This window comes from Dama dama, chromosome 24 (genome assembly GCF_033118175.1).
Source record: "Dama dama isolate Ldn47 chromosome 24, ASM3311817v1, whole genome shotgun sequence".
NCBI classification, from domain to species: domain Eukaryota; kingdom Metazoa; phylum Chordata; class Mammalia; order Artiodactyla; family Cervidae; genus Dama; species Dama dama.
This window is the reverse complement of record NC_083704.1, coordinates 59,402,335-59,424,837: the sequence shown is the minus strand read 5'-3', so window position 1 is coordinate 59,424,837 and position 22,503 is coordinate 59,402,335. Positions and strand designations below refer to the sequence as shown.

Below are 22,503 nucleotides of genomic sequence, written 5' to 3'. Positions count from 1 at the left end.
GCCCATCTCACATAATGACTCTGGGAGATGCCTTAAAGCTTTAAGTGAGATCCAATGCTGTTTTCTCATTAAACACAAGTTGTCTATTCGATTTTACTAGCCAGAACTCTTAATACAGAAGATGTATAGATGGTAAAGTTAAAAAAAAAAAAAACTTTAATTAGCATTGCTTTTATTTATCCTTACAAAATTACTCAAATTTACAAAATACAAAGCCAAATTGTGTCTAGTAATCCCCTGAAGTATCTGGTGCTCTTCTATCTCACCACTGACACACAGAAAGCAATTTAACTTGTTAAGAAATGTGCTCCTTGCAGGGCTCCCATGCCCACCACCCCCGACTCTGGGTACGACCCCCAGTTTGAATCCTTTCTCTCTCCCCTCTGCCTCCGGTGGTGCATCAGAGAGGCAGCAGGAGGAAGAAATGGAGGACGAGTTCGTGGGGGAGAAAGGAAGGCAAGACCTGTTAACTTGGCAAACCAAAAAAAGAAAAGAAAAATGTAGGGAAGAGGATTAACATACGAAGCTGATAAAGCTGGGGTGAACAACCAGCGTGCTTAATACGTGTCAACATCAGTACATTTACATGCCCACTCCAACGGGCTATCTTCTAAAGAAATAAGCGGGAAAATAAAATCAGTGTGGATGACAATGTTCACTGAAACTTTTTTTTAATGATAGTGAACACTGGGGACTTGCCTTGCAGTCCAGTAGTTAAGACTGCTTCCAGTGCAGGGGTCGTGGGTTCGACCCCTGGTTAGGGAACTAAGATCCCACATGCTGTGTGGTGCAGTCAGAAGTAAAATAAAATAGTGAATATTGAAAACAACTTAGATATAAAAAGGTCTATAGAACATATACTTGACAGAATACTATAATGTCCACATAATGATAAAGGGTAAATGAGCATTCTATGGAGATACACACACGCACGCATATGTGTGTATACACATGCGTGTGGGTGGCCTGGCACTTCTATTAAAATCAGCCCTCACCGTCTCCCCATGTGCCCCATCACTGACGCTCCCTCCCCCTGCTTCCCTGGGCAGCAGCTGTTCCCCTAATGTGATTTCTTCTCCTCTTCAAAGCTGCCCTTAAAGTTCATTTTAATTAGCTCTCACTTAAATAAAACATTTTCTTTGTTAAAAAACAAAACAAAACACAACTGTGTGGACAAGCTATGCAGGGTGACTTCCTCTCATCTAGAAGTCACCTGGGGATGGCTTAGATCCTCGAGTCGTCACCTGTTCCTTATGTCGACGGACTCAGCAACTAAGCTCTGCGGCGCTGAACTAAACAAAGACGTTAGCAGCAATGGACCCAGCTCCTGGAACCAGACTTCGTCACGTCCTCAAATGACGACAGCTGGGTCTCCCTGTCACATAAACCAGGCAACCACCACCAGTACGATCGGTGAGAATGAATTAATCTTGCATCAGTGAGAAACGCCAGCCATACCGGGTGACTAACCACCCAAGGATTTGTTCAACAGATGTGACTTGAGAGAAGAGAGCTGACTGTCCCACCAGCGCCCTGGGCTCGGCCAGGGCAGTCCACAGTCCAGACCCCGCCGAGCCTGTGGACTTACCGCGAACGTCAAGAGGAGGAACTTGTTGAGGAGCACAGGGTTGTCCAGGGCGGCTCCCGATTTGATGGATTCCCAGATCTGCCGGGAGGAGGAGGAACATCAAGGCAGGTCCCGGGGTCTCCTCCCACCTCCTTCCCAGGAACACGCGGAGCTGCAGGGCAGCGAGCCTTCCTGCCCACAGGCCCAGCACACTCATCCCAGGCCCCCTGCAGAGACACAGGCAAGTCCAAAAGCATCCTCTCTCTTGCTGGGTCTCAGTGTCAAGGAGGAAACCCGGCCCGTTCGTGCCTTGGTTACTGCGTTCCACAGATGTTTACTTAATGTCAACTACAGAGCAAGCACATCAGGGATACAGAAGAAAGAGGCACAGTCCCCGCCCTCCAGAAGCTAACAGCCTGGGAGAGAGCCGGGCACCCGTGTCTGTATGCCGCCAGGCAGCAGGGGATCTCGCAGATGGGCAGACAGTACCTGGGAGGAACCCTGACCTCAGCTAAGGACAGGGGAGGGGACGCAGCCAGGGACGGGCTCCAGAGGCCGTGATCTGAACTATGTACAGAGCATTTTCTAAAAGTCTTATTTGGTATACTCTTTCCCTGAAGAGAAACAAAGAAAAATCAAGTTTATGGATACTCAGGAAGGACTGTGACCAGGAGCAGAAGCGGGTCCTGGTCAGACATTTCAGGAACTAAGACTGGAGGCTAAACTTTGGGCCACTGAGGAAAGCGACAGCTGGGCCACCAGAAACCCCGGCACACACGTGAGCAGAAGACGGAACCAGCAGAGAGAAGGTCCTGCTGTGGAAACACCGAGCTTGGAGGAGCTGGAGCCCAGGAGAGCTGGCCCCACTCCCGACAAACCGAAGGGGAGGCTGAGCCCGGACACGGGACAGGGCTGGGATTCCTGGGGAGCAGCCTGCTGTTTCCAATGACAGCCTAAGAGCCGACCGACTCTCTCGAGACGGGCTCTGAAACACGCAGGAGCCCACGAGCAGTCACGCCACAGGCCGAGGAGGGCAACCATTGCTCCCCATTACAAGGGGCAGGAGGGGGCCCAGGCCCGAGGCAGGGGATGCCCCTCTCTGATCATGGTCCCCATGTACATAAAACTCACCGGGGTGAAGCTCATCGATGAAGTAGGTGGTAGAGAGGGCTGGGATAAACTGGTCCCCACTTATTCCTCACACTAACTCAGACATGAAGGAAAGGAAAGACATTCCAGGCAGAGGAAACCATCGTGTCCCAGGGAGAGAGGGGACCGCAGGAAGCAGTGAAGGGAGGAGTGCTCCCTGATCTGCCCTGAGTGGTCAGAGACGGCGAGAGCAAGAGTGACGGGACGGAAGGCCATGGGGCCGCAGAGGCCGGGTCACGGGGGCCCCAGGAAGTCCCACGGAGCCTTTCCGTTCAGCCCTGAGGACGCGGGGGAGACATGATGGGCTCTGACAGCGTGACAGCGCTCAGGCCTAGAAAGCCTCTCCGGGGGCACTGGGAACAGAGAACCCGAGTGCACGAGATATGGGCACGGGGCTGGCACACTCAGAGAGGCTGAGCTGCTGCAGAATGCTAACCGGAGGCCAGCCGGCGCGCGCTTCCCTTCTCTGCTGTGACCTCCTCCTCAGGCAAGAGCCTGGCTGGCTCCTCCCTGACCCACCCACCACTGCAGAAGGCCCTGAGTGCGCTTGAGTGCCGGGTACACGCTAGCTTCTGTGACAGAGTCAGGCACTTGGTCTGCGACTGCGTGCCCGCGGGACCGTGGACAAGACAACGGGTACATCGCGTTTCCCAGCTAACCTCGTTTGCTGCTTCTTCCAGAAGTAGCTTCTTATCTGCAGCCTTGAAAGCCTCCAGAGTGTTGGTATTATACAATGTGCCGACCGCCGGGCAGCAGCGGGCTGGGGTGGGCGCACTCCTGGGTACGAGAGAAACGTGGTTAATGGGCACAGCTGGGACTCGGAAAGGCAGCTGACGACAAACAGACTGGAAGACAGTCAGACACAAGGACTGCGCTCTGCAGGGCAAAGACTGGCTTACATTTCTTTGGAAAACGACGAATATCATTGCATAAGAAGCAAAACCAGGCACTCTACCCCCTAAAAGTCTCTCTACTCCCCTTCCCCTAATGTCTCTGCATGCTGTCTTTCCACTGCCTCCCAGATATAAGCTCTTTTCCTATTGAAAAAAATTCTTTCCCATCTTTAAACTGAAAGGGAGACGTTATTTACTGAGCTTCTACTGAACCTGGGTATAAGGGATCGGTTCTGAAAGGAGTTTGTTCTCCCACTTGAAGGATTAAGTAACTTGCTTAAGGTCACATAACAGGCAGAGCTGGCGTCTCAGCTTAGGATTGTTGACTCTAAGGGTCTGTGTTGCCCACTCCCCCCTCAAGCACTCCCAGGCTTCAGCGCCCTGCTGCAAATCCTCCTCTTCCAGGAAGCCATCCATCCATCCCTTCTCTGACCATGAGCATAGTATTTTAGAGTGTTTTCAAGACCAACACGCACACCCCCTGGAGGACAGGAAGCTCTCCAAAGGCAGGGGCATGCCTCCTCCTCCTGCTGGCACTGACCTCACCACCGCACACAGGCTGCGCATGCGGCCGCCACAAAGCGCGTCCCAGAGGGCGTGTGGGCCACGCGGCGCCCCGCACCACACCCCGGACACCCATGTGGCCACGTCGTGCCTCCTGGGTATCACAGTCTACACTGTCTCCCCAGGCCCAGAGTAATCCAGGTCAGGAGAGGAGAAAGATGAGATGACTCTGAACACAACCCTGATGTGGGAAAACTTGGTCTCGCCACCAAAATGACTAATTTGCGTTTCAGAGGTTGTGTGTGTGGGTTCAGTTGCTCAGTCCGTGTTTGACTCCTTGTGACCCTTTGGACTGTAGCCCGCCAGGCTCCTCTGTCCATGGGATTCTCCAGGCAAGAATACTGGAGTGGGGTGCCATTTCCTTCTCCAGGGGATCTTCCCGACCCAGGGATCAAACGCGTGTCTCCTGCATTTGCAGGAGGGTTCTTCACCACTGAGCCACCTGGGAAGCCCTTCAGAGGCTACAGGTGTTTACTGAAAACAGTACTCATCTTATGACAAGATGCATACTGTGGTCACAACCACCGCAGAGTATGCTCACTGCTTACACAGATGGCAGCTCTTCAGACCTAGCGCCTCTCCCTTTTGAGTAAGTAAAATGGGGTTCGGGAAGGAGGGTGGGGCTGCAGGTTTAGAGAGATCTAAACCTGCAGCAGGTGTGGAGGGGTGCGACGGGTGAGGAGGTTCTGCCAAATGCTGTCTCTAAGGCTCAAATGCCAAGTCCTGGGAGAAGCAACTTTCAAAGGCCAGAGCTTGCCTCTGGGGGCTGATGAGTCAGTGGCTCATGGGTTGTATGTGTCACCACTCTACCACAATAGAAGAATATTCTTCACTCAGGTGAGATGAGGACATCAAGGATAGACTTGAGGAGAAAAAAGAAATCAGAAAAGGACAAGACTAGACTGAGAGGGAAGAAAAAGGAAGCTTAGCAGCTGGCAAACCAGGCTTCTACAGGCAGACGTGGTTCTACACACAGACATGGCTTCCTGAAAGGACTAGAGAAACAGAGAAGGATGCTCTGATCAAATCTGGTACCCGCCCTCCTAGCGTCCAGATGCCCTGGATGCCAGGCCAAAGCCTTGCTGTGAGAGCTGAGAGTGGAGGAAACTAAAGCATGAGAAGTCAAGTAGCTGCTAGGACGTCAGCCCTTGCGTGACCTCATTAGTGAGTTTCAGAGGAGAATCATTTTTCAAGGCTAAAGTTCCACCCGGAGAGGTGGCCAGAGGAAAGAACTTAAAATGTGAAAGTGGGAGGGAAAGTCATTCCAGTAGTTTCTCCAAGTTCAAGTTCCACTTGTTGCAGAAAGAGGTGGCTCAGAGGAGGACTGGAAAGAGCCTTAGATTTGGAAACTAGAGAGTTTAGTCCAAATCCTGCGCCTGGACATGTATGAGTTTAGGCTGCTGTGACGCCACTGCTGTGAAATGTCCAGAGCAGCCAAATCCATAGAGACAGACAGCAGAGTCGTGGTTGTCTAGAGCGGGGGGAAGGCAGAAGGGAGGGGTGGGGAGTGACTGCTAAGGGTACAGGGCTTCTCTTTGGGGTGACCAAAGTGTGCATTGGTGGCGCCTGCACCTCATGAATATACTAAGTGCTGAACTGTACATTTTAAATGGGTAAATTGTATGGTGCGTAAAGTGAAGTGAAGCTGCTCAGTCATGTCCGACTCTTCGCAACCCCATGGACTGTATCCTACCAGGCTCCTCCGCCCATGGGATTTTCCAGGCAAGAGTACCGCATTGGGCTGCCATTTCCTTGCCCAGGAGATCTTTCCGACCCAGGGGCAGAACGCGGGTCCCCTGCACTGCAGGCAGCCGCTTTGCCTTGTGAGCCACCAGGGGATTTCACATGGTACGTGAAGTAAACCTCAATAAAGCCGTTTTAGAAAACTAGCATCAGACGTCTGCCCCATACGCTACAGCCTACAGTGAACTCTAGCTAGCTAGTGAACACACTAACCCGAGTCAGGGAAAAGATCAGATCCTACAAAGGCCTGAAGCCGGGCATGTTTTCGCTGGACCGCAGGCCCTCAACCTCACTCAGCCTCACAGTGATGACTCAGGAAAAGTACGAGGGCGGTTATGGAACTTCCTGGGCAAAGGCAGACACATGGCCAGATTCTCCAGGACAGACAGGCGGTGAGGGTGGCTGGGATGGAATGAATCTGGAGAAGCCTTTATCACATGTGCACAGTCTCACCTGCCCGTGGGGAGCTCTGGGATCCAAGTCACACTCAGTCCAGGGGCCCGACTGCATGATCTCCTGCTTGCTGTAACCATCTCTGAGCTTCTGGTCATCGTGTCCTCTAACGGGGTCCATGGGTGCCTTTCCACCAGCCATGCCACTTCCCATTTTGACAGCCAGGCCCTCAGACTTCTTGCAATCGATGCCAACAGCTATCTGAGTGGCCAGTCCATGTCGGACCTGCGTTAGGTGCTGGTAAGATGGTGGAAAATAAGAGGGCCTGTGTCCTGCACAGATGATCTAGCAAATGAGCCGTATTTCCTCAGTCACTATTTAAGGTCTCTGAACGCAAGGGTTATGCCTTCTATTTCTCTTATTAAGCCCAACCTGAAGCTTAGAAAAGGAAAATATGTCTTATCACTAATTAGGTAAATGTTGGGATTCCCTACTGGTCCGGTGATTAAGAATCTGCCTTGCAATGCAGGAGACAACCATTCAATCCCGGGTCCAGGAAGATCCCACATACCACGGAGCAATAAAGCCTGTGTATCACAACTCCTGAGTCCACATGTCCTACAGCACATGCTCCCCAACAGTGATGAGCCTGCGTACCACATCCAGAGAGTAGCCCCCCACTCGTCACAACTAGAGAAAGTCTGTGCGGCCGCACAGACTCACCACGGCCAAAAATAAAAAGTTAATTCATTAAAAACCATTCTGAAAAGATGCTATATATTTTAAAAATAAAAAACTAGGTAAATGTTCCTCAAAGCAAAGGATTTTTTTTTTCACTAGCTTTAAATTTGTACAGAGATTGTCCACCAAAGTCTATTTCTCTCTCTTTATATAGAAGTAATGCTCTGATGCCTGTAGCTCGGCACCATGTCTCAGCCTCCCCTGCGGGATGGTGAGGCCTCGGCTCTGCCTGACGGAACGTGAGTGGGGTGATACATGCCCCCCCACCCCACGCTCACCCCGGCCGTTAAGGGTCTTTAAGAGAGCTGGGGGTGTCTCCTCAGATTTCCACTTTGGTTCTCTTGCACCTCCTCTCTCTTGCCACCGGAAGGTGACAATTCCGTTCTCAGCAGCACACAAAGGCAAGCCCTCCAGGACGATGGAGGCACGAGACAGAAAAAGACTGGACCACCTCCGCCCCCCGGCCCCCACCTGGACTACTAAGCAGGTAAGAAACAGACCCCCTCTGTGTTAGGGCCATTACGCACTGGGGTCTGGTTCATCAGCGCGCCAGCCTAAGACAGCTTGCTCCAGCGCAGCACAGTCGGTGCCGACTCAAATCAGCCAAGTGTGACCAATAATTCAGCCGAAACAAGGCAGATAACGGGACCCTGTGATGCCAACTGCTGGCAGAGACTCACCTGGCTTCCGGGATCTCAGAGTGAGAGGGGTTTCACTGGTGCTGGGCAAAGCTGAGGTACACCTGGCATCTACAGAGGAGGACTCAGGCTGTTAGCTCTCCAAACGGCATCTTACGCTTCTCTGTATGCCCGGGGCCCGGCACATTCTATCAGCAGGACCCAGCGGAAGCAATCAGTAAGCATTTCTGAACCAACCATCAGCCCCCCATGCTTACTGCATGTGTGATGCTAATACCTGTCTCCCACCTCCATGCAGAGCTCCTCCGGAGTTCCCTGTTGGCTTAAGGCTTTGTATTCCTACCACCTACATGTCTGCACACAAGAAACATTCAGTGTTTGATGAATAAATGCAGGCAGATTTTCCCTACAAACCCACACACATGCTCAGCAATAAACGCAAAGAAAGAACAATCATGACCAAAACAATTTGGATACAAAGACCTCGTTTCTTCGGAGGAGCTCCAAGGGCTTTCAGTAAACTTCCTGACTGTCTCAGTCTGCCTGAGCAGAGGTTGTACCACACCACAGACTGGGGGGCTGCCAAACAACAGACGTTTTTCCCTCATGGCTCTGGAAGCTGGAAGTCCAAGATCAAAGTGCCAGCTCCTGGCAAAGAGCTTCTTCCGCTTCAGCTGTGTCCTCGCAGGGTGGAGGGGGTGAGCTAGGTCTCTGGGGTCCCTGTCACTAACCCCATTAATGAGAGCACTGCCCTCACCACCTCCTAAAGGCCCACTTCTTCAGACCGTAACCTTGGGCCCTGGGTTTTCAACATATGTGCTTTTGAAGAACACGGTTTAGACCATGGCACCAATAATCCTAAGAAAGGGGGAGTCAGAAAATCAGACTTTTACAAAAAAGTTGAATTAAAAAAAAAAAAAGAAAGGAAGAAAATCAGACTTTCAAAACTGAAAGGAACATTTAGAAGCTGGGAGCTGCAGATGAGGAAACTGAAGCTGAGAAAATGAAAAAGACTCATTCCAGGTAGGGCAGTTAATCAGGGGTAGATTCCAAGCCCTCAAGCTTCCAATCCAGGACTCCCATGTCTTAATTCTTAGTCACTTCCCCCAGTGCCTACCACGGAGCCTCTCACGTGGTGAATATTCAACAGCTAACTGACATATGATGACCAAGAAAATCAGGCCATCTGGGAGAAAACCACAGCCACGGGATCACAGACTTTATCTCCTTCAGCTAAAATTTCTGGATTGTAAGGTTTAAGAAACCTGGATTTTGCAACAAAATCAATCCTAACTTCTGTGAATAGTTTTTTTTTTTTCCTATAATTAGTTGTGCCAAAGAATAAAATTATTGAAACTCAAAAAAATAATAACCTTTCAACTAGTGTCAGAAGAGATAGGAGCAGGCTTCCCTGGAGGCTCAGTGGATAAGAACCCACTTGCCAACGCAGGAGACACAGGTCTGACCCCCGATCAGGGAAGATCCCACATGCTGCAGAGCAACTGAGCCCTAAGCCCATGCGCCACAGCGATGGAGCCTGCGCTCCAGAGCCCAGGGCTGCAGCTACTGAAGCCCATGCGCCCTATAGCCTGTGCTCCGCAACAAGAGAAGCCCCCGCAGTGAGAAGCCCACTCGCCACAACCAGAGAAAACCCCACACGGCGACGAAGACCCAGCACAGCCATAAATAAATAAATCAAATTATACATTTAAAAAAAAAAAAGAATAGACAGGAGTGAGGGCAGCTTCTGAGGAATGTTGGACTCTTCAGGTTATACTAGAACGACACTACCCCATTTATTAGCCTCAGGTAATTTAAGACTGTACGCTGAATGCATTTTCCTCATTATTTTGTGATTGCTCCAAAGTCAGTCAGTCTTTGCCGACGCAGGAGAGAGATGACTAGGATTTTTTGCTTTGACGCGCAATCACAAGGATTTATTATGGAGCAAGAAAGCTCTGAAGGGAACAAGAAACATCAAAACACATCTTTTAAAGGTGCAAAGACTAACATCATTTTCGATTCAAGTTGTGCAATTTAGTTTCACAATTTGATTGTGACAGAGGAATAAAATGTATTGACTTTTCAAGAGATTTTTTGTTTTCAAATTCCAGGGAAACTTCATTTGAAATACCCTAATCTTTGACTAACCAGTCCCATCACTTCATGGCAAATAGATGGGGAAACAATGGAAACAGGGACAGACTTTATTTTCTTGGCCTCCAAACTCACTGCTGATGGTGACTGCAGCCATCTTAATTTCATATTAAAAGACGTTTGCTCCTCATAAGAAAAGCTATGACCAACCTAAGCAGCATATTAAAAAGCAGAGACATTACTTTGCCGACAAAGGTCCATATAGTCAAAGCTATGGCTTTTCCAGTAGTCATGTATGGATGTGAGAGTTGAACCATAACAAAGGCTGAGTGATGAAGAAATTGATGCTTTTGAACTGTGGTGTTGGAGAAGACTCTTGAGAGTCCATTGAACAGTAAGGAAATCAAACCAGTCAATCCTCAAGGAAATGAACCCTGAATATTCACTGGAAGGACTAATGCTGACGCTGAAGCCCCAGTACTTTGGCCCCTTGATGCGAAGACCTGACTCGTTAGAAAAGACCCTGATGCTGGGAAAGACTGAGGGCAGGAGAAGGGGACGACAGAGGATGACATGGTTGGACGGCATCACTGACTCAAAAGACATGAGTTTGAGCAAGCTCTGGGAGATGGTGAAGGACAGGGAAGCCTGGCATACTGCAGTCCAAGGGTTCGCAAAGAGTCGGACACGACTGACTGACTGACTGAACAACGATTCTTTGATTATCTCCATTTTCAGGTGGTCTTTACAAATACCTCTTCATGTTCCCCTTATCCCCCACCCTCACACAGCAAACACACGAGGGAGCAGAAAAAGATGCCTCCCTCCCGGCAGCCTTCAATCCTTCAGTTCTTGACATGGCTTCTGCTCTGCCCCCAGGCGCAGAATTTAGTTTCTCACACAACCCAATCAACAATTCCGGTGACTCCAGCACTGAACTCTAACCTTTCTGATTCTGTCACTGTTGACCCTCTTTCCTTCCTGAAAACATCACCTCTGGTTCTTCTTCTCCAGCAAATCACGTCTCTTTGGCGAGTTCTGTGTCTCTGCCCTCCCTGATCAGGTCTGGTCCCTGTCACTGCCCTTCCTTCTCTTTCTGCTACAGTCTCTTCCTCTCTCACAGCCTCAGGATCTCTACGTGGACGACCCACCCTCCCGGGGGCCAGTGCCTCCCAGACGTTTCTACTGGACTCTGTCATCTCTGACTCAACATGTCCTAAACCAAATTTACCCCCTCCCCAAACTGCAGCCACTGCCTGGCTTCTCGGTTTCTATAGAAAATAAGAAATTGCCCCCAGCTACTCAGACCACAACCTCAGAAATACTGGTTACTTTTCTCTCACCCTTGCTTCCTAAATTGAGCCATGTCTAAATGACTTGGGTAAGTCACTTCACCTTTGCAATCATGGTTTCCTCACCTGTGAAAGGGAAGAAAACCACGCCTGGCAGGTCTGAAAGGATTATGTCTAGAAAATAAGTCAGTAATTAAGTCAATAAATGTGTTTCTTCTCTCCAGAAACTCCCCATGGTCCCCAGTTAGTTAAAGAAACCTCTGTGAGGACATTATGTTGCATTTCTTTGTACATCCCTACAATGCCTTGCACAGTAACTTGTATAACAGAAGTAGTCTAATAAATGTTCGCTGCTGCACCTAATAGGCTCTGATAAATACGTGCTGAAAAAATGAACCAGACAGTCCTGAGCACCCAGCACTTGTCTCTATGCCATGGGAGGTACAAGAGAACCATGAGACGCCAGCCCTGCTCACCGGAAGCTTCTGTGGATCGCCCCGAGGCCCACCTATGACGAAAGTTAAGAACCCTCATTCCTTGCAAAAATCAGTGTTCTCTATTTTAGACTTTGATAAAAAAAATACTCACATGTCGAAAGCACTGAACTCCAACGTTAAGCGAGCTGGCAGCCCCGCAGAGTCACCTGGAAGGAAGCATTTACACATTCAATCATGAGTTAGTCACAGCAGCCTTTGCAACAAAAACATCTGTGGATCATTTCTCTTTTCTGGTGAAGCCCAAAGGGCTCCATCCAATTTCCAGCCACCCAAGCTGAGCAAGGACTCAGTAGCAGATGACGGCTTTTGTGAATCCAAGGTATTTGCTAAGAATATTGAAGCAAAGATTCACTGGGGAGAATGTTTCCAATCCCTTTCCCCCGCAATACTCAGTAATGGGTATTAACTCTTTCAATTAATACACTGGCTTCTCCCTTTCTTTTCCCAATAAGGAGAAAAGAAGTGAACATGGGTCAAAAAGTCAGGAAGTTAAGTAGAAACCAGGGGATAACAGTAATGGCAAAAGTCAAGGACATCCCATTCTGAAGAAGAGCTGACCCTACACTGGGCAGAGAAGGTGAGAGAAGAAGAATGGAGTTTCCTATCGCCTACCATTGTAGTAATAACCCTTAATGTCCTTGGGAGCTTCGTCTAGCCGGTACTCATTCAGCTTCTTCTGGGTCAACTCATGCCAGAAGCCAACATCCAAGGCGCTGCTGAAGGGGGCGAACTGCAATCTGGAGAGGCTGGGCTCCCCCATAGCTGCCGCCACTCCTTGTCGCCTGCTGGATACAAAACATGGCAACAACGCACAGAGTAGGGTGAGAAAGGACCTCTGTGACCACACCCGATCAGAGCAGGCAGAGCAACCGAAAGCAAAGAGAGGTCGACCAGCTGCCTGAAGACACAGCTTTGGAAAGCAGCCCGGGGGTCCTGGCTGCGTTGCCACATTCAGCCTCTGGGCGACACAGCTGACCTCCTGGCCTTCACTTCGGGGCGTCTTTCTTTCTCGCGAGCCAGTCTGACTGATGCTAGTGTTATCCCTTCTTCGAGCCATCCTGTGTGGCCCCAGGGAACTTTACAAGCACAAAACCCCGAAGTCCAGCCAGTGAGCAACGCCAACTGTCAGGGTTCTGAGTGAGGCAGCACTTGAGCACCCCAGCCAAGAATGATGAAGAAGTTCCCCCACCCAAACCACAGTATCAGAAATGCTTTGAAGTCTCACATTTTATCCATCAAATGAGGGAAATTTGCACTTTACTGTATGTATTTTATTTATTTTATTTTTTTACTTAGACTTTTTACTTTGTATTAGGGTATAGCTGACAGACCTAGAGAGTATGTTAAAAAGCAAAGACATGAGTTTGCTGACAAAGGTTCATATAGTCAAGCCTATGGTCTTTCCAGTAGTCGTGTACGGATGTGACAGCTGGACCATAAAGAAAGCTGAGCGCAGAAGAATTGATGCTTTCAAACTGTAGTGCTGGAGAAGACTCTTGAAAGTCCCTCGGACAGCAAGGAGATCAAACCAGTCAATCTTGAAGGAAATCAACCCTGAATATTCATTGGATTGGAAGGACTGATGCTGAAGCTGAAGCTTCAATATTTTGGCCACCTGATGTGAAGAGCCAACTCATTGGAAAAGACCCTGATGCTGGGAAATATTGAGAGCAGGAGGAGGAGGCGGCGGCAGAGAATGAGATAGTTGGATGGCATCACTGATTCAAATCTTCAAATAAATTTAACCGTCCCAGCCAGCAGGCATACATTCAAATTCCCTATGTCCCCTGCACGCTCTCGGGGGTGGGTGGGGAAGGGACACAGACCCTGGGGTGATGGGGTGCTGGTGGTCAGGGAGGCAAAACCCTAAAGGAACCTGTAGTTCAAAGGCATACGCTAATGAGGTCACTTGAGTCTCCAACTGCCCCAAGACAGATAAGTATGTCTGCAGTGGGATGTATGAACAGTCACACAACAGGGGATAAATAAAAGAAGACGGGTCATGTCTACTCAGTGAAGTTCTGAGTGAGTTTCGTGCAAAGATTTTTTAAAACCTTTCAGTTTTCTTTTTTTTTTTAAAACCTTTCAGTTTTCTAAACGTGTTGGATATCAGAGAGACAAGGAGCTTTGGTCCAATAGTAATTATATGGTAAAACGCAAATGAGCACTACCTAAACCTGGTGAAAATCAAGGAAGAGGAGGTGAGGGTGGGTCAGAGCAGGGTGAAAGTTCTGAGCAGGGCCTGGGCACGTTGCGGCCTTGGCATGAATTTGCAACATCACACATCAGCCAGCACTGAACAAGTGTTTCCACCTCCTTGTGGGCTTATTAAAAAATGAAGATGCCTCGGATCCACTTGCTGGGGAGGCGGGGTGGGGGGGGGGGCGGCGCTAGGGAGAAAAGACAGAGAGGGTGGCGGGAACTGGTGCCCCAGGGGATTCTGATTCGAGTTTGATGCTATCTTGAAGCCTTTGGGACACCAGCACTCTTACTTTTGGAGTCAGAACTTGCCTGCTAAATGCAAGAGATGTGGGTTCGATCCCCCGGTCAGGAAGATCCCCTGGAGAAGGAAATGGCAACCCACTGCAGTATTCTTGCCTGGAGAATCCTCACAGACAGAGGAGCCTGGTGGGCTACAGACCATGGGGTCACAAAGAGGCGGACACGACTGAGCATGCACACACATGCAGACACACCGACCTCTAAACCATTTCAAACAGATTTAAATGCACCCTTGGCCCATATTATATTACTGGTTTTTCTTTGAAAGGCTCTTTATAGCTTTGCGCTTGCAGAATGCTCACCTTTTTGGGTCACTCCTGTGTTCACAGGCCCCAGAAAAGTGTGTGGATCCTACGCACTGTGCCTTTAGGGCCCAGTGGAGAAACAGACCCTCAGGCTGGTGGCCTGGGGCACACACGATGAGAAACACTGGTGCAGAACACCCTCAGACTCTCCTGCTTGGTTTTGTAGGTTTTTCCATCGCTCCTTTCTCCTCTCTCCCCCCACAACACAGCTGGTATTCTCCTTCTGCTGCTGGCTTTTGAAAGCTTCCATGCTCAGCCCTCTCCTTCATCTATAAGCTTTCCCCAAAGCAATTTTTTCATTTTATACACCCATTTCCATCTACATGCCGATGAATCCCAGGATGGTATTTCTAGCGCTAACCTCCAACCGTATATTAAAGTCTTCTAAAGGCTGGAATTGAATTTCTCACAGGCATCTTCAGCTTGACAAATTGAAAACTGAATGTTCCTTTCACTAAAATTCTGTCCATTTTCCTATATGTCCTAGTTTATTAAACAGCACCATCATATAGCCACGAAGAAACCTCAAAGTCACCTTCAATTCTTCTCTTGCTTACATGCAATAAACCACTACAGGCTAGAGGATCAACAGTCCTCTGCCACGAACGGAAGTGGTAGTTACGAGGTATTGGCCAGGGCCAGCACTGCAGCAGGGGTGGGCGCCTGAACTAGCTCCTCCCCAAAGCCCTAAGACGTGACAGTTCTGGTTTCACAGAGGACGACACTGAGGTTCAGAGAGGTAAAAACTCAACACCACCGTGGAAGAGCAGTACAAACAGATCTCATCCGAAATCCTCCGTGGGATGGGGCATCAGACCCCTACACATGCTTCACCATCAACCGCAAGTTAGTCTTAAAAGTCGACAGTAACTCATCATCATTTTGATGACCTGCTAAGGTCACCAAGATGTTGAAGAACCACAGAATGTAGCTGGCCAAGCTCCCCTGTCCATGGAATTCTCCAGGAAAGAATACTGGAGTGGGCAGCCAGCCCCTTCTCCAGGGCATCAAAGGTCACCAAGATGAAATTTTACCAGGGCCAAAGGCAAAAGAGAAAACTCTATTCCACACAGCACTTGAGCACCAGGAAAAAGAGGAGGACTGCAGGAAGAGTATGGACTAGAAAGTAATCTGCATGAGAGGCACATCCTTGGGGTTTACCTGGTGGACCAGCGGCTAAGACTCAGAGCTCCCAGTGCAGGGGGCCTGTGGGTAACGGGTCCAGGAACGAGATCCCACACACCACAAATGAGATCCAGCACAGTCAAATAAATAATATTAAAACAAATCAGAGGCCCAGGCTTCATTTCTGACATATTTGGTCTTTGAGAAATTCTGAACAGAACCCAAGAGCCCATTTCACCAGAGGATGTGGTTGGTGTCCAGCCGCTGAAGTGCTGCCTTACTGGCTAGGACGACGGAAAGGTCTTAAGCGACACCAGCAAAGTGTGATTAGGAAGCTGCTGGAAACATCTAAACAGGATACTTGAGTAAAAAGGTATTGCCTAACAACCTAAACATCTGTGTCACACTGTCCCTCAACTAGAAGGGAAGACCTAAGACGTAACGATCAGGAGGGAATCCTGGAGGAGGACATGAGTCCCAGGTACAAAGTCATTCATATGTAACCAACCTAGACACAAACAGTACCTGCGTCCTGAAAAGTCAGGCTTGCCCGTGTAACCCCAAATGGTGCAGGAGAGACTTCAGGCCTCGGCTCAGCTTATAAAGCTGAAAGCTCATTTCCATTGATTTTCAACGTTTTATTCAGGATGTGAAACCCAAGAGTTTCACACAAGATGGGACTGCATCCCTTCCGGTGGAAGAGGAAAGGCTTTGAGGACCTGAGACTGTAATGAACAAGAACCCCAGCAGCAGAAGAAACCCAGTGGTAACCAAAATATCCAGTGAGGAGTTACCTAAAATAATGCAGATGCATGTCAAGCAATATGAACCCTCTGCATCTATCACCCAAACTTACCAATTTTAGGCTTTTCTAGAAATAAAACTAAGTCACACTCAGCAACTTAAAACAAGAGCTCAAAAAACACTACCCTGTGGTACTTTCCAGAAGTTCCTGTCCAAATGGACCTAACCATTGTGTTAGTGCTGTTCTTCACCATGAAATCCCCACAGGACATATGGAATAGTGGCTGCCTCCCAGAAAAGAAGTTCCAGGGGTCAGAGACAGGGCTGTGGACAGACTTATTTTCTTGTATGTCCTTTTCGCCTTTTGAGTTTTGTACTGTCTAATGTGAAACAGTAACACAGAAATAAGTAAAACAAGGAAAGAGAAAAGCCCTGACCCAATGGCAAGAAGAGCGGGAATGAGAGACAGGTGAGAAGACCAGTTCAACTGTTTTGGTTCACAGAAATAACTCCTGGAAAACCCTAATGCAAGAACCTTGTCCTACTTATCTTTCTCCAGCACTCAGCACAGTGCCTAGGATAGATTAGGCACCCAGAACCTGCTGACCTGAAATAACAGCTTTCTTCTCCCCTAAAGAGCCAATGGATGGATGCTGGCTTAAAATTCAACATTCAAAAAATGAGGATAATGGCATCCAGTCCCATCACTTCATGGCAGACAGATGGGGAGACGATGGAAACAGTGATAGACTTTATTTTCTTGAGCTACAAATCCACTGCAGATGGTGACTGCAGCCATGAAATTAAGACGCTTGCTCCTTGGAAGAAAAGCTATGACCGACCTAGATAGCATATTAAAAAGCAGAGATATTACTTCACCAACAATGGTCTGTCTAGTCAAGGCTATGGTTTTTCCAGTAGTCATGTATGGATGTGAGAGTTGGACCATAAAGAAGGCTGAGCACTGAAGAACTGATGCTTTTGAACTGTGGTGTTGGAGAAGACTCTTGAGAGTCCCTTGGACTACCAAGAAGATCAAGCCAGTCAACCCCCAAGAAAATCAACCCTGAATGTTCATTGGAAGGACTGATGCTGAAGCTGAAGCTCCAATACTTTGGACACCTGATGTGGAGAACCAACTCATTGGAAAAAATCCTGATGCTGGGAAAGACTGAAGGCAGGAGAAGTGGGCAACAGAAGGCAAGATGGTTGGATGGCATCACTGACTCAATGGACATGAGTCTGAGCAAACTCCAGAAGATAGGGAAGGACCGGGAAGCCTGGCAGTCCATGGGGTCGCAGAGTCGGATACGACTGAGCAACTGGACAACAAACAGGAGGCAAGATTTGGGCAGAGTTTAACAGTTATAACCTGAGTTGTCCAAACAGGAAGCAGGCTGACCAGAAAGGTGATGCATTTTCCATTGGTGGAAGTACTCGAGCACGCATCAGGCAATCATTTGCCAAGCCATTTTGCACAGAGGTGGCCAGACAAGAACACGGGTTGGCAAGCTTTTTCTGAACAGAGCCAAATAGTAAATACTTTAGGCACTGCAGGCCAAAACAGTTTCTGTCCTATTTTCTTCTTTTTTCACAACTCTTGAAAAACGTTAAAAAAATCTTTAGCTCATGGACTGCACAAAGAAAGGCCTTGGGCTGGGTGTGCCTTGCGGGCCATAGTTGGTCAACCCTGGACTAGACGATCTTCAAAACCTATTGTTGTTTTGATCCTTGGAAGGTGCCGATAAGGCATTTTGTTTCTTGGGTGACTGAGATTTGGGGCAGAATCTTCTCAGAGGGCAGGAGAGATGTGTTGAGGGTAAGGTAGATGACAAGGCTGGAGTCCTAGGCCACGGGAGCCATCTACGGCACCAATCTATCTTGAGGGACTGGCGAATGCAGTCTCCATAGACCAGTCTCACACAGATGGGAGCATCTAAGCCAAGACAAAGCGCATTCGGTCTTCACCCAGGCTCATCACACACGGGAAAGCCCGCGGTAATAGCAGGACTCCGCGTCCTCAGCCGGCGCACAGCCACACCGCTGGCAGGCTCCTCCACGCCTTCTCCTGGACGCTTGCGACTGCCTCCCAGCTTCTCCAGTGCCACCCTGGGGGGCCTGCCCCTCCGCACCTCCACCCGACGCTGCAGAAAACCAAGCTGCTCGGTGCTTGGCTAACTCGCCTGCCGACCTGCCTCGGCGCCCTGTCTGAAAGGTGCTCTTCCCTGTGTCCCTGCACGAGGTGACACGCTCCGGAGGGCCTTCCTGGAGCTGCTGCTCACACCACCCTCCCCTGCACCCCTCCATCGGCCACTGTGAACACCGCTACCCCGCGGCCCCCTCGATGGCGAGTGCTGTGGGTCCCTCTGAATAAGCACTGAAAATGAAATATCATTTCCATAGACGCTCTGGCATTTGATTATTCAAGATGCTCAAGATGGATGTATTTTGGCTTCACTGCTTATCAAGTTAACTGGAGCAGAGGCGTTTTCCTGGAATGAGTCTGCCCAGCCCTTCTCCCTCAGCGCGTGCCGAGAGGACTAGACGCAGCAAAAAACAAGTCAGTATAGGATTTCTGGAAAAGGAAGGAGTAAAACTGGTGGAGGACAACAACAATCATAGAGATTAAAAAAACAAACAGACCTACCTTTAGGGACACTAGGCCCTTGGTGGGGGGAGAACAGAAAAACAGAGCAGCCTGACTATGTAAACATCTCTCACTAGGCTTTTTCACCTGTGTGTTCTTGGGGTTTTGTTTGTTTGCTTTGGGAAGGCAGGGAAGGTTTTGTTATTGTTTTTTTTTGTTTATTTGTTTTTAACGTTTCGGAGAAAGGATGCTGAAAGCTAAGGTAGCTGGGAGCTGGGTCCTCAGTCAGATTAACCGACGTTGGGAGTTCCGGCCCCACGTCTCACTTGGGGCGCGGCCCAGGGTGGGTAACATCGTGCCCCGTGCCTCTGCTTCGTCATCTGCAGATAATCACACCCAACCCACGAGGCTGCGGGGAGGGCTAAATGGGTGTCTGGCTGAGAGTCAGTGGCCCATACAGGGCAGCTGCTCTTCGTCTTTCTTGTCGTCTCACCCTCCCCCGCCACCAGCCAGATGCAGTCGCCCTTCCCCACGCACTCACCACCAGATCTTCCCGTGCCTCAAGCAGCCCTCGCTAAGTCTCCCTGCCTCACCAGAGCTCTGCAGACATGGCAGAGGTTTAATTACAAGGAAACGATGGTCTCCGGCTATAGGTCATCCAGGGGAAGTTCAGAGAGGCGAGTGCTCAGAGGTTGGGAGCGCTCTGTGTTCAGTTTCTCGGAGGCCACGCGGGGCCATTCACTTAGCAGAAGTGCCGCCATCATCTGCAATTTGGCCCTGAGGCACCATCTCTGGGCCAAAAAAATGGAGCGGAGAGAACAGACTTCTCAGGTTCCCAGCTGCAGGGCTTGCGAGCTCTGGCAGTCATTAAAACAAGCAACGAGGCACATGACCAAGTCCCACTGACAAACCGAGTATGTGCTTAGCTGCTGATGGGTAAGAAGGCAGTGGAGACCACCTGGAGCGGGGAGGGGGCCCCTCTGGCATATGGAGCCGATGCCCATTTTGCTGGGTAATGATGCTTCTGCAACTTCATGAGGTATGGAAGTCATTTGCCAGGCTGTTAAAGAAGGAAGTTTTTAAAAAGCTCTCCCTTCCAAAAAGGAGGCGGGCGCAAAGTTCCAAACTTAGAAGAAAGAGTAGGTTTTACCAGAAGATGAAAACTCGGGACTCCTACAGGGGAACCAGCTGGTACAGAAGCCTCGATTTCTTTTAAAAACAGCATCAGAGTCAAGATGTTCCCTGAGCCAAACTGATGATGTCTCCACAAGACACCAAGTCACCCCAAATGGCTTTTTTGGCGACGGTACTATTAGGCGCTGATAGCTGATGTGAGCAGGCAGGATAACTGCTCGGAAGGTCAGGTTGTCCCTCTCGCCTCCTTGGGTCACCTCTGCCCTGGAAGGATCCACGTGATTTGCTTCTTCCGGAGGTCAACCGGGGAACCGGCAATCACCTCCACAGGCTGCAGACTGTAACCTTCAGTTTTCACAATTACTTCTGGGACTTGTTCTTCCTGCTGTAATAACCTCAAACTTCACATGCGACCTGCTCTCTTGTTTGGCCTCAGATTTGAGAACGGATGCCCTGGATACCAGTATTGTGGGGTATGGCGAGCCCATGAGAGAGTGGAGGCTGAGAAAACGCGGGCAGGGAGGGGGAGACAAAGAGATCATACGAGGAAGGGGGTGGACACCATGCCCACTTTCGAGGCCTCTGCGCTACATCCGCCCATCAGTAGTGTCAACCTGTTCCATCCTTACCTGAGTGACAGCCACTGGATTTACCTAAGCCACAGAGGAGCCCTCAGGTCAGCCAATAGCCAAAATCCGTGATGGTTTCCTAAAAGCTGGCTGAGGTATGAACGACTGCGTCTGAGTAACAGTCTTTTTGTTTTCATTTCTGGTGATCTTTAAAAAGTTCTGGAAAATGAGAGGTGCTGAAAAACTGATAGTAATAGCCTATAGTAATAGGCTACTATTACTAAGAAATAGTAATAAAAAAGTAATAGCCAAGCTATTACTTGGCTTCAGGTTTTCAAAATAATTTCCAAAGATGAGAATATAGATGGATTCTGTAGCCCACCAGAGAGAGACTCTGCTCCCAGGGGAGGCGTCACACAGGCCATTCTTGTTCACATGGCACCTCTGTACAGTAAGAAAACTGTACCACTTCCTCAAAACATTTTACCTCCTTTCCTGAGAAAACTATTGTAATATATTGAGTTAGCTCAAGACATCTTTGCCCTTCTCTGCCAGAAAACCGTCATTACAAAACACACCCGTGACGCCTATGATCTAAACAGAACCCTCTCAGATGTGGCCCCATGTGCAGTGTACAACCTGCTCAACTGTATCCAGCCACCCTGAGTATTCACAAAGGCCACCATGGTTTCTCCAAGAACAAGTCACGACAGAGTTACTGCACTTCTGCTGTGGTTACAGAAGAACCACAGACAGAGGTAGCAGGCTATGGGGGCCTCAGCAAGGTCTCTGACAAGGCGTCTCCACACAGCAGAGTAGACAAGATGGAGATGTAAGAACTGACACAATTAGAAGGACTTAAAACTGGTAAAATAATATTATTCAAAGGATGCTGGTTAAGCACTGAACTGATGTCAATCAGAGAGGAGCTAACAGGGATGTCTTTGGTTCAGTCTTGGGGCCTATCGAATCTGTATTTTATTATCTATGTGAATGAATATTCATCACATTTACAAAGTGTTTCATGTGTCCTGAATCTTGTGTGCTCTACCAAGACAGCAGAGTAGAAGGACATGAGCTCATGTTGTCTGCGAGAACTCCAAAATTACAACTCGCTGCTGGACAACCGTCGAGAGGAGAATGTTGGATCCCACCAAAAAAAGATACCCCATGTACAAGGGCAAATGAGAAGCCCCAGCAAGACAGGAGGAGGGGCGATATTACACTTAGAATCAAACCCCATACTCGCCAGAGACACTCAAAGGGCTCAAACAAACTTTGTGTGCACCAGGACCCAGAGACCTCACAGAGACTGAGCCAGAACTGTGTCTGAGTGTCTCCTGCGGAGGTACAGGTCAGCAGTGGCCTGCTGCAGGGGCAGGGGTGCTGGGTGCAGCAGACTTGGGTATGGCACAAGCCTTCTTGAAGAAGGTTGCCATTAACCCCACCATAGAGCCGCCAGAACTTACACAGGACTGGGGAAACAGACTCTTGGAGGGCACAAACAAAATCTGTGTGCACCACGATCCAGAAGTAAGGAGCAGTGACCCCATAAGAGACTGACCCAGACTTGCCCGTGAGTGTCCAGGGGTCTCGGGCGGAGGTGTGGGTGGCGGTGGCCTGCTGCAGGGTCAGCGGCATTGAGTACGGCCGTGCGTACATGGGACCTTTTGAAGGAGGTCCCCATTATCTTCATTACCTCCACCATAGTTCAGCCTCAGGTCAAACAACAGGGAGGGAACACAGCCCACCCATCAACAGAAAATAGGATTAAAGATTTACTGAGCATGGCTCCACCCATAGAACAAGACCCAGTGTCCCCCTCAGTCAGGCTCTCCCATTAGGAGGCTTCCATAAACCTCTTACCCTTATCCCTCAGAGGTCAGGCAGAATGAAAACCACAATCACAAAAAACTAACCAAACTGATCACATGGACCACAGTCTTGTCTAACTCAATGAAAC

The 22,503-nt window shown here is 49.2% G+C and overlaps 1 protein-coding gene across 12 annotated transcripts in view; it reads right to left on the bottom strand.

The window, feature by feature from the left end:
* The window catches only part of ATG7 (autophagy related 7), a 410,364-nt gene that overhangs the window by 271,127 nt on the left and 116,734 nt on the right, over positions 1-22,503 (bottom strand). For 9 of the 12 annotated variants that reach the window (XM_061128848.1, XM_061128855.1, XM_061128854.1 and 6 more), the window contains exons 2-5: positions 12,187-12,359; positions 11,666-11,720; positions 3,376-3,493; positions 1,589-1,666 (exon numbers count right to left, since the gene is read on the bottom strand). In XM_061128848.1, coding sequence (XP_060984831.1) covers positions 1,589-1,666; positions 3,376-3,493; positions 11,666-11,720; positions 12,187-12,334 — 399 coding nt within the window. In that variant the 5' untranslated portion in view covers positions 12,335-12,359. The remainder of the gene's footprint in view (positions 1-1,588; positions 1,667-3,375; positions 3,494-11,665; positions 11,721-12,186; positions 12,360-22,503) is intronic. The other 3 variants (XM_061128850.1, XM_061128851.1, XM_061128859.1) reach the window with 2 other exon arrangements.